The 15,915-nt window shown below is 37.2% G+C and overlaps 1 protein-coding gene across 2 annotated transcripts in view; it reads left to right on the forward strand.

Annotated features, from left to right (window-relative positions):
* STIL (STIL centriolar assembly protein) overlaps nucleotides 1-15,915 on the forward strand; it is a 61,335-nt gene that overhangs the window by 34,245 nt on the left and 11,175 nt on the right. For both annotated transcript variants that reach the window (XM_004371771.2, XM_023727100.1), the window contains 2 exons: nucleotides 6,469-6,622; nucleotides 10,576-10,807. In XM_004371771.2, the coding sequence (XP_004371828.1) occupies nucleotides 6,469-6,622; nucleotides 10,576-10,807 (386 nt within the window). The remainder of the gene's footprint in view (nucleotides 1-6,468; nucleotides 6,623-10,575; nucleotides 10,808-15,915) is intronic.

Consider the following 15,915-nt stretch of genomic DNA (forward strand, 5'->3'; position numbering starts at 1 on the left):
TGCCACCAGGGCTGCTATTCTGCATAGTATTCCATTATAATGATGTACAACAATTTTTCTAATTGGTTTTCTGTTGATTATTACGACTGTTTGAAGTTTCTGCCATTGCAGACAGTACAGCAGTGAATGTCATACTTACATCTGCCTACATATATGCAAGTATCTCTATAGCATAGATTCCTAGAAATAAAATTGGGAAGTCAAAGGGCACATACATTTTAAATGTTGAAAGATACAGAAACTTGTTCCCCTTCTAATATTCCAAGTCTCATTTTGCTGTAGTGGTTAGGGGAGTGGGCTCTGGTATCATACTCCTAGGGTTCTATTCCAGTTTCTGGATAATATAATAAGTTATGTGATCTTGAGTAAGCTACCTTACCTCTCTGATTTTAGTTTTGTCATTTACAAAATAGGAATATATAGATATAGATACTTATTACACGGAGCCCTGGTAGCACAATAGTTAAGTGCTCGGCTGCTAACCAACAAGTCGACAGTTCAAACCCACCAACCACTCTGGGGGATAAAAGACCCAGTAGGACAGAGTAGAACTGCCCCATAGTTTTCCAGGAGCAGCTGGTGGATTTGAACTACTTGTTAGTTAGCAGCTGAACACTTAACCACTGTGCCACCAGGGCTCCTGGTATATAGGTAGTGCTCAGTAAATATTATCTTCATTGTCATTATTATTTCCATTAATGACATCACATCTCATATAGTCACTCAGGCCAAAAACCCAGGCTGTACTTTCTGGATGAATCCTGAACCCAGCCATTCTTTATCATCTCTTCTTCTAGAAACCTATTTCAATCCATCATCTTCTTTTATCCATACATGCTGCTTCCAGTACTGTCCCCTCATGTTTCCTACAATTGGAAGCACAACCATCTTTATAAAGCTGAAGTCAGATTGTAGCGTTTCTGCTTAAAATCCCCCAATGGTTTTCTATTGCAGTTAGAATAAAATAAAATTCCTTACTTTGGCCCTCAAAGCCCTTTGTGATCTGGCTTCTGTCTCCCTCTTCCAAATCGTCTGTTACCACTGTCTTTCATGTTCAGTACACTCCAGCTGCACAGTGCTATGGTTTTTGTTCTTCAAACATGCCAGAAGATGTTTCCACTTTAGGTTTTTATGCTTGCAGTTTACAGTGCCTGAAACTTTCTCCTTTAGTTCTTCTAATAGCTAGCTCCTTCTCATCATTTAAGCCTTGATTATGTGCCTGTTTGTCTGTCTACCTGCAATAGAAAATAAGCTGTAGGGAGGGAGCTTACATTCTTTACTGATTTCTTAGCACCTAGAATAGTACTTGACATATGATAGTTGCTTAATACATGTTTTGTTACCTGAATGAGTAAAAATGGCCACCAGAAAGGTTATACCAATTTAATACCACAAAACCATTTTTCCACATCTTCTCCAGCATTGGGCATGTTGTTGTATGACGTTGAGTCGTTTCTGACTCGTAAGGATTTCCTGGGCTATAATCTTTATGGGAGCAGATCTCCAGGTCTTTTCTCCCAAGGAGCAGCTGGCGGGTGTGAACCACTGACCTTTGGGTTAGAAGCTGAGTGCTTAACAGTGTGCCACCAGGGCTGTTAACAATGGGCATATCAACCTTAAATTGTTGTTAGTCTTATACGGTATTTTTACACAAATAGCATGTGCCTTCTATGTTTGCTTGCCAACTGTGCGCTTTCCCCACAAGATATTTTCCTAAGTGTGCTATGCCAATTTTTTTTACAGCAACATGTAAAAAATGGAAACTAGTATCTTGTTTTAATTTGCATTGTGTTATTATGAGTACAGTTGATCATTTTATTGTTTATCAGCCATTTGTAGTTTCTGTTTGAAATGTCTATATGTCATTTACCTGTTTATAAATCACATGCTATCAGTTGGAAGTGTAAACAAAGCAAAGCCTACTCTGGCATAAACGGCATGGAGTAGCTATCAATAGGAATCTCGATTCAGTCTGCATTGACATAATTATCACAGTCTGTTCCTATTCTGGCTTTTAATTGGAGGAGTAAACAAAGCAAAACTGATACATGATTGTTTTTGGCTCAATAGTTGAATGCGAAAAGCTTATCAGATAATCTTAAGTGAAACCATTAAGCTATGTTGTTGTTGTTAAGTGCCCTCCAGTCAGACTCACAGGGACCCTATAGGACTGAGTAGAACTGCCCCATAGGGTTTGCTTATTTCAGTCTTATTATGTCTTATTAACACCAATGTCTTTGATCAGTGTTCAAAACTTTGATCAGTCATATGCTTGCAAGCATCTAAAAAGACCCTTGCTTCTTGTACACCTCATGTTTGAATTTTGCGATCTCTTTACTAGAACCAGCCAATTATTGATTATATTGTGCACATTTTTCGGTTTATATATCTAAATCTTAGAACTTTTTAGGATCATGGCAGGAATTAAATGCAAGTCCTACATCGCTGACTTCAAACTGAAAGTCATTGCAAGGGTGGAAAAAACAAGCAACAGAGTGGCAGCTAGGGAGTTCGAGTTTGGAGAGTTGTCCATTCGCTAATGGAGAAAGGAGAAAAAGGAGCTGAACAAAATGAATCCACTAAAACATGCACATCGTTGGCCCAAAGCAAAATAACTGAGTTGGAGAATGACTTGAAAGAGTGGATTATCTCTCAAAGGGAGCAAAATCAAGCTATCTCTATTGTCGCAATTCAAATCAAAGCGAAGCTTCAGGCAAATGAAAAAGGAATCCCAGATTGCAAGGTGAGTTTCACCTGGATTTCTAAATTCATGAAAAGGAATGGTCTTTCCATGAGAGTGAGAACCACTGTAGGCCAGTGAATTCTGGATGATTAGGAGCAAAAGATGGTCAACTTTTTGTCACCAAAGAAATCTCTGAACTCAGTATCTTTGCAATGGAGTTAATATGGACAAGCTTCCTATGTCTTTTGAGATTCTGACCACCATAACTGTAGCTGCTTCAGGTGTGAAAACTATAGCCATTACAACCACTGGGCACTAGAGGGCTTGCTTCACTGTAGTCCTTGGTTGCATTGCGAGTAGGGTAAAATTAAAGCCGATGGTGATTTTCAAGAGAGTTACCATGCCCTGCAAAAAACTGCCCACCAGTGTGGTTCTTCATTGTAATAAGGGATGGATGGACTGTGATGTTAAGAAAGTACGGGTAGATAAATGTTATAGGGCCAGGCAGGGGGCATTCTTTTCGAAGAAGTCGTTACTGATTTTCGCTACCATGGCTACTCACAAAGAAAAAAACATTCAAAATTATATTAACTGATGCCTATATGGCAGTCATACCTGGTGGCCTTAGCTGCAAGCTGCAGCCACTAAATATAGCAGTCAGCCACCTGTTCAAGACTTCTTTGAGAAGAGAGTGGGATGGATGGATGCAGTCTGGGATTCATGAGTTCACACCATCATGATGACTGAAGCGGGCGTCGTTTGCAGAGGTCTGCAAGTGGGTGACTTCTGCTTGGGCGGATAACCCCAGAAATCATCTGCAGTGGCTTCAGAAAATACCCCAGAAACCATCTGCATCAGCTTCAGAAAAGCTGGAATTGTGTGCCAGCAGAATATCGATGACAAAGGTGAAGATGCCAAAGGCAGTGATGATGATGATGACATCAGTTCAGAAGTCACAGAAGAGAGTCTGCAGGCCGCTCTGAGATATTTCAATGATGATAGTGATGAGGGATTGAACTTTGAAGGGTTCTGGGAGTTGAATGATGATGATGTTGATAATGAATAAACTATAATGGCCGATTTTAAGATGAAAACACAATTTCTTCTGGTGACTTATTTGTTGATTTCAGAGACATTGATTATCAAAAGTTATGTTTCAGTTTAAGATTTATGGAAGCAATAAAATATAAATAACATCTTGTTCTTATAGTTTTAGGCCTAGGATATTTCTTACTTACTAATTTATAGCTCTTTGTGCATTCATACTCTGGTTTCAACATGGTGTCCCATTTCCATCATGAGCCTGTTCAGTTCACCATTGGTTGCACTTGGTTTAGGAAAATACCTACGTTAAATGACGCTTCCATGAGATCAGTTTTATCCTGGTGACATTCAATCCGTTGGATAGGAAAAAAAAAAAACGAAACTAAAGTCAGTAATGTAAAAAAATATTGGTATAGCGCACTTATGAAAATAGCATGTGGGGAGGCTTGAGGGGTTTGCAGAAACGTATAATGCATGCGTTATTTGTGTAAAAATATGATATATCTTTTTGTTGATTTATAAATTTGTTTTTAATTGTATAATGAAGGTATCATGTGTTTGCATCTATTTCTGGGCTATATTCTGCTCTGTTCATCTACCTGCCTATTCCAGTACCATTCAATTTACTCATAATAGCTTTGTAGTATATTTTAATATTCCAGTCTAGTCCCTCCCTCTTTTTTAATGGAGAAGACTGAGCTTGAGGAGTGGAACATGAAAGAATAACACTGAAGTCCTTTTGCCAAAAGATCTTAGAAAATTCTGAAAAGGAAAAGTAATGAGAAGAGGATATTAAGTGTATGAAATATTAAAAAGCATTATAGGACTTTAGTGATTAATGTATTAAAATGTTAAAAACTAGAAATAAAGGTAGTAGATGAACATTTTTTTTTAACATAGTAACTAATATCAGGCACTTAGCATGTATGGTAAGTCTTTTATTGAGTGCTTTTCTCTGTGATTTCTTTAAACCTCAGTTTTCTCATCTGTAAAATAGGAGTGATAATAGTTACTATCTGTATCCAGAAAAACCAAACTCATTGCCATCAAGTCGATTCCAACTCATGGCGACCTCATGTGTGTCAGAATAGAACTGTAGTCCATAGGGTTTCAATGGCTGTAATCTGATGGAAGTAGACTACCAGGCCTTTCTTCCGAGGTGCTGCTGGGTGGATTTGAACTGCCAGTCCTTCAGTTAGCCGAGCACAAACCATTTGTGCCACCCAGGGACCTCATTATATGTATAGATGAAGAGTAAAAGAGTTAATAAAGTGCTTAGTGTAGGGCCTGGCTTATATAGTAAGCAGTCAATAAATTACAAGTATTTTATTTATCTGTTTTAATCCTCTCAACAGTCTTACTTTTAGGTCGCAGAGTAAGATTTAAACTATGTGTGTCTGACCCCAAAGTCCATGCTCCTAACCACTATAAATACATACGCTATTTTGTATTAATGCAGGTCATATACTGATCTAAGTAATTTACTGGATACTTATGTTCTCATATTTAATAAAGTTAATCCACTGAAATTAATGAGATAGCTGAACACAATAGTATCATTTATAGGGAGACAGAAAGAAAATTACAGTGTTTAAAAAGGGAGGTTCTTTCACTTCAGATATATACCCAATGAAATGAAAACATATGCATACAAAAATGTGTATAGGAATGCTCATAGCAGCATTATTCAAAATAGCCAAAAAGTAGAAAGAACCCAACTGTCCATCAACTGATAAATAAACAAAATGTAGTGTATCCATACAATGGAATATCACAGCCATAAAAAGGAATGAAGTATTGATAAATGCTGTAACACAGGTAAACCCATGATGCTAAGTGAAAGAAGCTAGGACAAGGCCACGTACGGTTCCATTTATATGAAATGCCCAGAATAGAGACAGGAAGTAGGTTGCCAGGGGCTGGGAGGAAGGGGAATGGGAAATTGCTAATGCTTGCGGGTGTTTATGGGGGAGAGAGGAAAATATTCTGGAATTAGATGGTGGCGATGGTTACACAACTTTGTGAATATTACTAAAAACCACTGAACTGTAAATTTTAAAGGGTGACTTATAGTATGTGAATTATATCTCAGTTTAAAAGAGAGGGAGAGTCTTTCTGTGTTTGAACCTCAGTTTTGCCATTTGTTTGTTATATGACCTAGGTGGTTAATCAAATTTTCTTGTCTGTAAAATGCATTTAATAGTAGTACTTTCTTCTCAGAGTTATTATAAAAATCATATATGAAAGTTCTTAGCATAGTGTCTCATGACAGGAAGCATTCACTAAGTTAGCTATTGGCATGCATATTATTGCCAGTTTCAGCATGCCTAAACATGGGCAATTCTGATTAACCTTTGTAAGATGAGTGCTGTGTGAAATGGTCCATATTTGGTACATGGAGTTAGAGTATTTCTGCAATCTTGCTTTTGATTTGTAAATGAAATAAGAATAAAATGTTGGTTTAAAATGTTAACTGTTCAGTTTTCTACATGAGTGCCAATTTAAAACATCTTTATATTTTTATTTTTAAATTTATACCTAGCACAAAGTACATCTTAATGACTGATGATAATGATGTGCTACTTTGAAGAAGTTTCATGATATACTGTACTTGAAATGTGAGAAAATACAGATAAAAGTCAGTTATTTATAATTGGAAAACATTATAATTAATAATTAAACTGTGCCAATTTTGTTGATTACTTCACTGTCAGTTTAAAATATGTTACTAATTGATACAGATTCAGCGTTTATTAGAAGCACAGTCTCTGCAGCCCTGTTCCCCTAAGACAACCACTGTCGAAAACAGTACAAGACAAATGGAGTTGGTTTCCACGGAAGCACAGTCTTCTGGCTTGCACATGAGAAAAAGTGTAAGCATTGCTGTGAGCACAGGTAATTTTTTAATTCATAAGGAATTATTTTTAGAATGCTTTTTCATATCTACTTTAAAATTTTACATTGGAATTGGTGTACAGTACAAATAGAACCAAAACCAAGGTGATCAGAGTATAATTTGTTTAAGTCTTCGTGTAATTTTGCTCTTTGTGAAATAAAACTATACCTTAAGACAGACATGAAATCATATAACATGATACACTGGTTGTTTTTGCTACTATCCCCAGGCTGGACCCAACTCTAATAAATGAACTCATCTGTAGTTTGAGGGATCAGGGAAGGTTTCATGTATATCTGGTCCTTGAAGGTTATGTAGGATTTCAGTAAGTAGATTTGGAAAAATGGGAAAATAGATTGGGTAGCGAAAAGGGCATGGGTTCAGTGGAAAAACACAAGGCTTTGTGAGTTGTTCAGTTTGACTGGGAACGTGAAGCATACAAAAGGGAAAGTGATGATAGTAATAACAGCTAACATTTGTTAAGCATTTACCATGTGCCTGGCACTATTCTCATTGCTTAGTGTATAACCAATTTATTTAATCCATGGAACAGTCTTTAGAGGTAGGTGCAATTGTTATTACACTTTTATAAATGAGGAAACTGAGACATAGAGGCCGTGTTGTTTGCCCAAGGTTACACAGCTAGTAAGTCTCAGATTCTGGAATGGAATTCAGACAGTCTGGCGTTAAAACATAAATTCCTATTTACTGTGTTTTGGAGAGCTTTTATTTTTCACAAAGGAATATCTACTCCGTCTGGTAAACATTAAAGGCCTTTTTTTAAACATTCAATTAATGATGTAAATGACATGTATTTGTTTTGATTAACAAATACTTGATTTTTGATTACCACCAGACTGAGATCTTCAAGAAGTTCTTTGTATCCCTAGCATCTAGCAAGGTGCCTAGAACATACCAAAACCAAAACAAACCATTGCTGTAGAGTCGATTGTGAGTTATAGCAATCCTATAGGACAGAGTAGAACTGCCTCATAGAATTTCCAAGGCTGTAAATCTTTATGAAAGCAGACTGCCACATCTTTCTCCCATGGAGCAGTTGGTAGGTTCAAACCACCGACGTTTGGTTTGCAGCCGAGGGCTTAACTACTGCACCACCAGGGCTCCCGTGTCTAGAAAATAGGGTGGGAGTAACAAGAATGAAGAGGAAGAGTCATGTAAGATGTTGATAAGATTTAATAACTAATTGGATTTGCTAGTTGAGGAGGAGGGAGGATTTAAAAGTTACTCCAGCTAAATGCCATATGCTGTGTGGTATCCTGGATCAGATCCTGGAGCAGAAAAAGGACATTAGCAGAAAAACTGGTGAAATCTGAATAAAGTCTGGAGTGTAGTTGGTAGTAATGTACCAATGTAGGTTTCTTGATTTTTGACAGTACAAAATAATGTAAGGTGAAGTTTATTAAAGATGGGGTAAAAAAATTACTCCAGGATTTTAAACCTGAATGACAGGTGAAATAGTAGTAGCATTAAACAGGAGGAGGCAAGTTAGAGAAGCAGAAGACAGAAGATGAGTTCAGTTTAAATGCTTGTTGAGATTGAGTTACTTCTGGAAATATGAATGGAGATACATTTGGAAATGTGAATGGAGATACTCAAATGTCAGAAGTATAGGAGTGGAGTGGAGTTGATGACATAGATTTAATGGAGGTAACATGAAGATTTGAGGCTAGAGAATAAAAATTTAAGAGGAAGAATAAAAAAGAAAGGCAGATTTCTGATTCTTTTTCTGAACTCATACATTATCTAAACTATCTGGGTAGGAGGGGGAATAAGGAGTGAGGATAGCAAGTCACATGTACATTTGTACGTCAAATTCAGGTACTACTCAGTATTAAGATTCTTAGGCTGCAAGTAACATAAACCACCTTGAACTAACTTAAACAAGGAAGGAGATTTTGCTGAAAGTATATGGGGGTGTTTCACCAAAGCCAAGGCCAGAAGTGGAGCTGGACATCAGAAAAGACTAAAACTAGAAACTGTAACAACACTAGGACTCCCTTGTTACCTACATGACTCTTTTACTCAAAGCTGTCTGCAGTCTTGCTTTCACTGCTTCTCATGGCCCAGAATGCTAAAGTTTATATATTAAACGGTTCTAGCCATATATACAAAGCAGCTTGTTATCCCTCAGTCTCAGTTTCAAATTCCAGAGAACCTGAATGGCCTAGTTTGAATTAGGCTTTAATTCCTGGTTCAGTGATAAAGGGGGGCCTAGAATCACATGGAAACCCAGGTGGCATAGTGGTTGAGAGCTATGGCTGCTAACCAAAAGGTCAGCAGTTCGAATCCACCAGGTACTCCTTGGAAACCCTATGGGGCAGTTTTACTCTGTCCTCTAGGGTTGCTATGAGTCGGAATTGACTTGACAGCAGCGGGTTTGGTTTTTGTTGTTTTGGGTTTAGAATCAAATAATAGGGACATACCTCCTGGAGATTCACATCTGTGAATTGCAGGGGGTGGCAATTCCCAAGAAAAAGTTGTATGGGTGTGGGTGAGTGGGTCTTGGAGGGGTGCTAGTAAAGGAGGTGTGGGTATTGTGAGCTAAGTAAATATACCCAAAAGTGTCGGTTTCCCCCTATGTCCTTGTAAAATTCCGTTTTTACTATGTTATGGTTGCTTATTATCTGTATCTGCCACTAGACTAAGCTTTTGGAGATCTGGGACACTGACTTATTCACCAGTGTATCTCAGTGCTAGCATAATGCCTGATAATACATAATAGGTGCCGAATAAATAACTGAATGGAGTCATTCATGTGTTTGAACTGATTTTCTGAAAATTATTTGAAACAAGTTTTCAAACATGGTTTTTAAAACTTCATAGATTCATATTCAGAGTTATTTATATGCAGAAAAATAGATTATTAATAGTCTGTTGAACAAAGTGGCTTTTAGAAGCACATTTATTCTACAAGTTAATTTTCTAAAGGTATGTGTTGATATGTATCCAGGAAGAGTAGCAGTACTTAGGACTAAGTTTTTCAAAATAGTCCCTGTTTTTGCTTAAATTAAAAAAAAAATGTTTAGTGCATGCACAATTAAAAATACTTCATTCATTTATTATTTAATTTATTTTCATGAAATCACCCAGGTGGTCCATCAAATACTTGGATTTACTTTTTGGTTTTAACCATTTAACCATTTAACCATTGTGGTATTCGTATCATTCATGGTAGAAAGATGAGTTTTGGTGGTACACAGATGAATATTTTACAGATATGTTATTCTTTGTATTGGAAAAATATAATTAGCACATCAAGTCTGTGCTTTTACAGGTATGATTGTGTTGAGGATAAGGCTAAGTAAAAATTAAGTGAACTGATTTAAAGAAAAATAGTAAACAAATAATAATACATATACATAGCTCTGCAGATACTATGAAAGTGGTCCATAAAGTTTGGAAAACATTTGATATATGACCTAATGTCAGAGAATTCAGATGTTCAGTGTTCTTAACTCTTTATTCTTATCAGAAGCACCAGTTATTTTAAATACTTGCTGATACACAAGTCTGATGGATCCCAAATATAGTCTCAAATATTGTATTTAGAGATCAAATCAGAGAGCCAGGGGATTTGTATTTTATATATTTTCTCCTAGTATCCAGAACAGCAGTTTTCAACACCCTCTCCCCCACCCCATATTGTATTCAGAACTTTAATATGTAAAACAGATCATTTGAAAGCCCCTCCTCTTGAAGAGGCTGGGGCAATTGGGCAGAGCCCAGAAAGATCACTTTCCCCTCACTCAGCTTTCTATCTTTCCACCCTTCACCTACCTCTTGGTGGCACTTCTGAGGAAATACAATCTGTAAACAGTTGTAGGTAACTGCATTAAAATAATGAAACTAGTCTTACTTAAAGGTTTGTCAAAAAATTGTTTTTAATAGTTGAATGTTTGTTTCAGAATCTGTTAAATTATTTAACCTCCAGGTGCTAGTTTATTTTGGAATGCAGCAGGTGATGATCAAGAGCCTGAATCTCAGCTGAAGCAAGATGATACCAAAATTTCCAGTGAGGACATGAATTTTTCTGTTGATATTAATAATGAAGTCACAAGTCTTCCAGGTAGTGCGTCTTCATTAAAAGCAGTCGATATTCCCAGTTTTGAAGGGAGCAACGTTGCTGTGGGAGAAGAATTTAATCAACCGCTTTCGGTATCCAAGTAAGGACTCTTTGATTCAATATTTCGTCCAGTTCTTTTTTCTTTTTAAATTCTGAAACTCTTTTGATCTTTTAACTCAGAAACTTTGTCTCTTAAATGGTATTTTCATTGGTGTCTTTGCCTGATTAGATTCCTATGTAACTGACAATTCTGAGCCTTCTAGAATCACTCCCAAATGTCAGCCATTGCTTATGTAATAGTCTGGCTGAATCAGAAATATCTGAAGAATACTTCAAAAATACATGTCCCACTCTAGAGATTCTGATACATTAAGTCCCAGAGAGGTCTGGGACCCCAAGTTTTGTAATTTTTAAAGGTACCTCATATGGCAATTATATATAAAAGATCTTTATTTTTGAGAGATACTACTTAAATATATATGAAATGATAGTTATCTGGAATTTGCTTCAAATGAGAGATGAAATGACTAGCGGTATAGTTGAAACAAGATTGGCTGTCAGTTGGCGATGTTGAAACTGAATATATGGTGATTTGTTAAACTATTCTCTCTACTCTTTGTTTGAAAAATTTCATTATAAAATTTTCCATTAAAGAAAAAAAGATTCAATTCAGATCCTCAGCAAATTTAGAAACAAATTCAACACATATTCTTTGAGCTTTTGGTAGGTGCTGCTACAGAACTGGGCACTAGAGATCATGTACTAAGTTGGACAAAGCTGCTAACTTACATGGATTGGAGAGAGAAACAATAACCACATAAGCAAAATATATATATAAGCAAGTTATATGTATATATAATTTCTTATAATGATAACTGATCTAAGAAAATAAACCATGGTAATTGAGTACAGTGTAACTGGGATGGTACCATGGGAAGGAGATATATGTATCTATTAAGCAGGATGGTGAAGGAAGCCTTCTTTAAGGTGGTGACATTTGAGCAGTGACCTGGATGATGGAGAAGGAGCCCGCTGTGAGAAGATCTGGTGCAGGAGTATTCAAGGTGGAGGTAATGGCAAGTGTAAAGGCCATGAGTTATGTGTGAGCTTAAGAGTTCCAGGAAAAAGCAAGAAAGCCAGTGTGGCTTGGCCATAATGACTAAGCAGGAGAGCATAGGAAAGGAGGTCAGAGATATAGGCAGGAGACAAATTATGTAGGGCTTTGTAGGATGTAGAAAGGAGTTTTTACTTTATTCTAGGTTCATTAAGCGGAGCTGTGGTGGCAGTGATTAAGTGCTCAGCTGCTAACTGAAAGGTCAGCAGTTCAAACCCACCAGCCACTCTGCAGGAGAAAGCTGTGGCATTCTGCTTCCATAAAGATTACAGCCTTAGAAACCTGTGGGGCAGTTCTACTGTCCTGTAGGGTTGCTATGAGTTGGAATCGACTTGATGGCAATAGGTTTGGTTTTTTGGATATTCATTAAAGCCAGTGGAGGATTTTAGACAATGGAGTGTTATCATCTGATTTTCACTGTTTAAAGACTATTCTAATTTTTTTAAGGAGCCCTGGTGACACAATGGTTAAGCACTCAACTGCTAACTGAAAGGTTGGTGGTTTGCTCCCTGGAAGAGAGACTGGTAATCTCCTCCCATAAAGATAACAGCCTACTCTGTCACATGGAGTCTCTATGAGTTGGAATCAACTCAACGGCATCCAATAACAACACAACAACACTTGTTTTGGGGAGAATGAACTGAAGGAAGCTAAGAGTAGAAGTAGGGAGACTGGTTAGTAGATTAGAGAGCAAGTGAGATGAAAGTGACTTGGACTTTTGGTGCAAGTGGTGGAAGGCATCAGATGTGGAATAAATTTTGAAGGTAGAGGAATAATGTAGGTATAAAGCACCACAGGGTAATATCACATGAAACAGTTAAAATAAGTGAACTTAATGGTAGGGTGGCATTGGGTAGGCAGTAAATTACTATTTTTATTATAAGCCCTGTAATAATATTTTACATTTTAAATTATTCTGATTATTATAAAGATTAAAAGAATAAACATGCCCCTCTAATAATCACTTATCTTCTTGTTTCAGTATAGTGTGTATGTTAATCGTGTCATTCAGTTAAGTGCCCATAGTGTGTACTACAGTGTATTGAAAAGATCTTTTACGTACATGTCTCTTGCACTAGATTGAGTTTCTTAGAGGATAGCGATCATGTTTCTGCATTTTTAGAACTTGACTTTAGTGTCTGGCCCATGTTAAATACTTCACTGATATGAAGAGCAGTTTGGGACGAACCCCAAGGTCCATATTGTATTTGGAATAATTACAGAAAATGAGGACAAAGAGGAATGAACCATGTTTATCATTATTTATCCTCCTTAATTCTGTAAACTGCAGACTACTTTCTTGAATTATAGGTTTTCTACCCTTAAGTAGTTTTTCAGTCAGAACTTTAAAAATCTCAGATCCATAGTGATTTTTAACTTCAGAGAACAGAATTGAGTTAATTAATAGAATACAGTTAATTGCTTTTTCAGAGCAATTAATCAGCTCTATTGATTCCAGTACATGCCCAGATGGAAATCTAATCTTTGTTCAGCATAATGGATTGACTGGAATTAAATAATACTGTAGTGTTGCCTATCGTGGTATTTTAGTGTATCTCTAGGATCTTTCGCAAACATCTGATTCGTGCTGTGGTTCCCTTTGTTAAGTATTCATGGATGATACCTAGCTCCATGGGTTCCCAGTTCCCCTTGGATGTCTTGCGGCCTGTATCAGTCTTTCTGATGTTAAAGCAGTCTGTGCAGGATAAGTTTATTTGCCTTGTGGTTTAATTGGTTATTGATTGCTTTTTCCCAGTGGAGAGTAGGGGTATGTGGTATTTATAGAGAATTAAAATGATCCTTATTTTTCTTTAGAAGCCATGCTCTGGACATATCTCCTAATACTTGCCATAGTAGAATCATCTTTTAAATTTTTTTTTTCTTTTTTAATCTTAAATCTTTTGAGGTTTGAGACCTTTAATGTTTTGGTCCTTCTGTATTTTTCAGTTTTTATTTTTGCTTGCTAGGTTAGACACCAAGACAGATATTTTTAAATCCCTGAAGATGCAGTATAGCAGAGTGATTAAAAGCAGGGACTAGAGCGCTAGACTTCCGTACTTTGAATCACAGCAGCATGACCATGGACAGGTCTCATAACCTCTTGGTGACTCGGTTTTCTCATCTGTAAAATGGGGATAATAAAAGTACCTCCCTCATAGGATTGTTGTGAGGATTTAATGAGTTCGTGTATGTAAAGCACTTAGAATAGTGCCTGGCACATTGTATTTATAAGTGACGGGGCAAAAAGGAAACTACTTACACCATTGTACAAACTATAGTACCTAAGTACTGTTAATCATTTAGCAAAAGACAGAATAAGGCAAACTTGGTAACTGACATGGACCTTCCTAAAAAATAAAGTGCTTTGCAAATGTTTAGATAATTAAAAATTCTGTTGAGTATAAGTAATTTCCTAGTCTGTTTCAGTCTGGAAGCTCAGCTGAAACCTGTCCGCCGTGGATGACCCTGCTCGTATTTGAATACTGGTGGCATAGCTTCCAGCATCAAAGCAACATGCAAGCCCCCGTAGTATGACAGACTGACAGATACGTGGGGGATTTTCCCTTAGTAGTTAATAAATACCTTGAGAGAGATGCTTTGACACTCTGAAAATATCTTCTCCTAAAGCTCCTAACCCCTGCGCATCTGTCAGATAATATCCATATCTCTACAAGGAAGACCAGTTAATACGACTGTTATTCAAATCTATGCATCAACCACTAAGGCGAAAGATGAAGAAGTTGAAGATTTTTACCAACTTCTTCAGTCTGAAATTGATCAAACATGCAAGCAGTATGCATTGACAATTACTGGAAATTGGAATGCGAAAGTTGGAAACAAAGAAGAAGGATCAGTAGTTGGAAAATATGGCCTTGGTGACAGAAATAATGCCAGAGACCACATGATAGAATTTGGCAAGACCAATGAGTTTTTCATTGCAAATAACTTTTTCACCAACATAAACAGTGACTATGCATGTGAACCTCACCAGATAGAATGCACAGGAATCAAATCAACTACATCTGTGGGAAAAGACAATGGAAAAGCTCAATATCAGCAGTCAGGGGCTGCTGACTGGAACAGACCATCAATTGCTCACACGCAAATTCACGTTGAAACTGAAGAAAATTAGAACAAGTCCACGAGAGCCAAAGGACGACCTTGAGTATATCCCACCTGAATTTAGAGACCATCTTAAGAATAGATTTGACGTGTTGAACACTAATGACTGAAGACCAGACAAGTTGTGGGATGACATCAAGGACATCACGCAACTTGCTTTTGAACGTCGAGTAGCTAAAGCAAAAGGAAGAAATGATGAAGTAAAAGAACTGAACAGACGATTTCAAACGGTGGCTTGAGAAGACAAAGTAAAGTATTACAATGACATGTGCAAAGACGTGGAGATAGAAAACCAAAAAGGAAGAACATGCTTGGCATTTCTCAAGCTGAAAGAACCGAAGAAAAAATTCAAGCCTCGAGTTGCAATACTGAAGGATTCTACTGGGACAATATTAAACGACGCAGCAAGTATCAAAAGGAGATGGAAGGAATACATAGTCACTGTACCAAAAAGAATTGGTTGACATTCAACCGTTTCAGGAGGTAGCATATGATCAGGAGTCGATGCTACTGAAGGAAGAAGTCCAAGCTGCACTGAAGGCATTGGCAAAAAACAAGGCTTCAGGAATTGATGGAATATCAACTGAGATGTTTCAACAAACATCAAACTGGAAGTGCTCACTCGTCTATGCCAAGAAATTTGGAAGACAGCTGCCTGGCCACCCGGCCGGAAAAGATCTATATTTATGCCCATTCCAAAGAAAGGTGCTCTGAAGAAGGAACGTGGAAATTATTGAACAATATCATTAATATCACACACAAGTAAAATTTTGCTAGAGATCTTTCAAAAGTGGCTGCAGCAGTATATCAACAGGGAACTGCCAGAAATTCAAGCCAGATTCAGAAGAGGACATGGAACAAGGGATGTCATTGCTGATGTCAAATGGATCCTGGCTGAAAGCAGAGAATACCAGAAAGATGTTTACCTGTGTTTTATTGACTATGCAAAGGCATTCGACTGTGTGGATCAT

The sequence above is a fragment of the Trichechus manatus genome, unplaced genomic scaffold, assembly GCF_000243295.1.
Source record: "Trichechus manatus latirostris isolate Lorelei unplaced genomic scaffold, TriManLat1.0 scaffold00015, whole genome shotgun sequence".
In the NCBI taxonomy this organism is placed as follows: domain Eukaryota; kingdom Metazoa; phylum Chordata; class Mammalia; order Sirenia; family Trichechidae; genus Trichechus; species Trichechus manatus.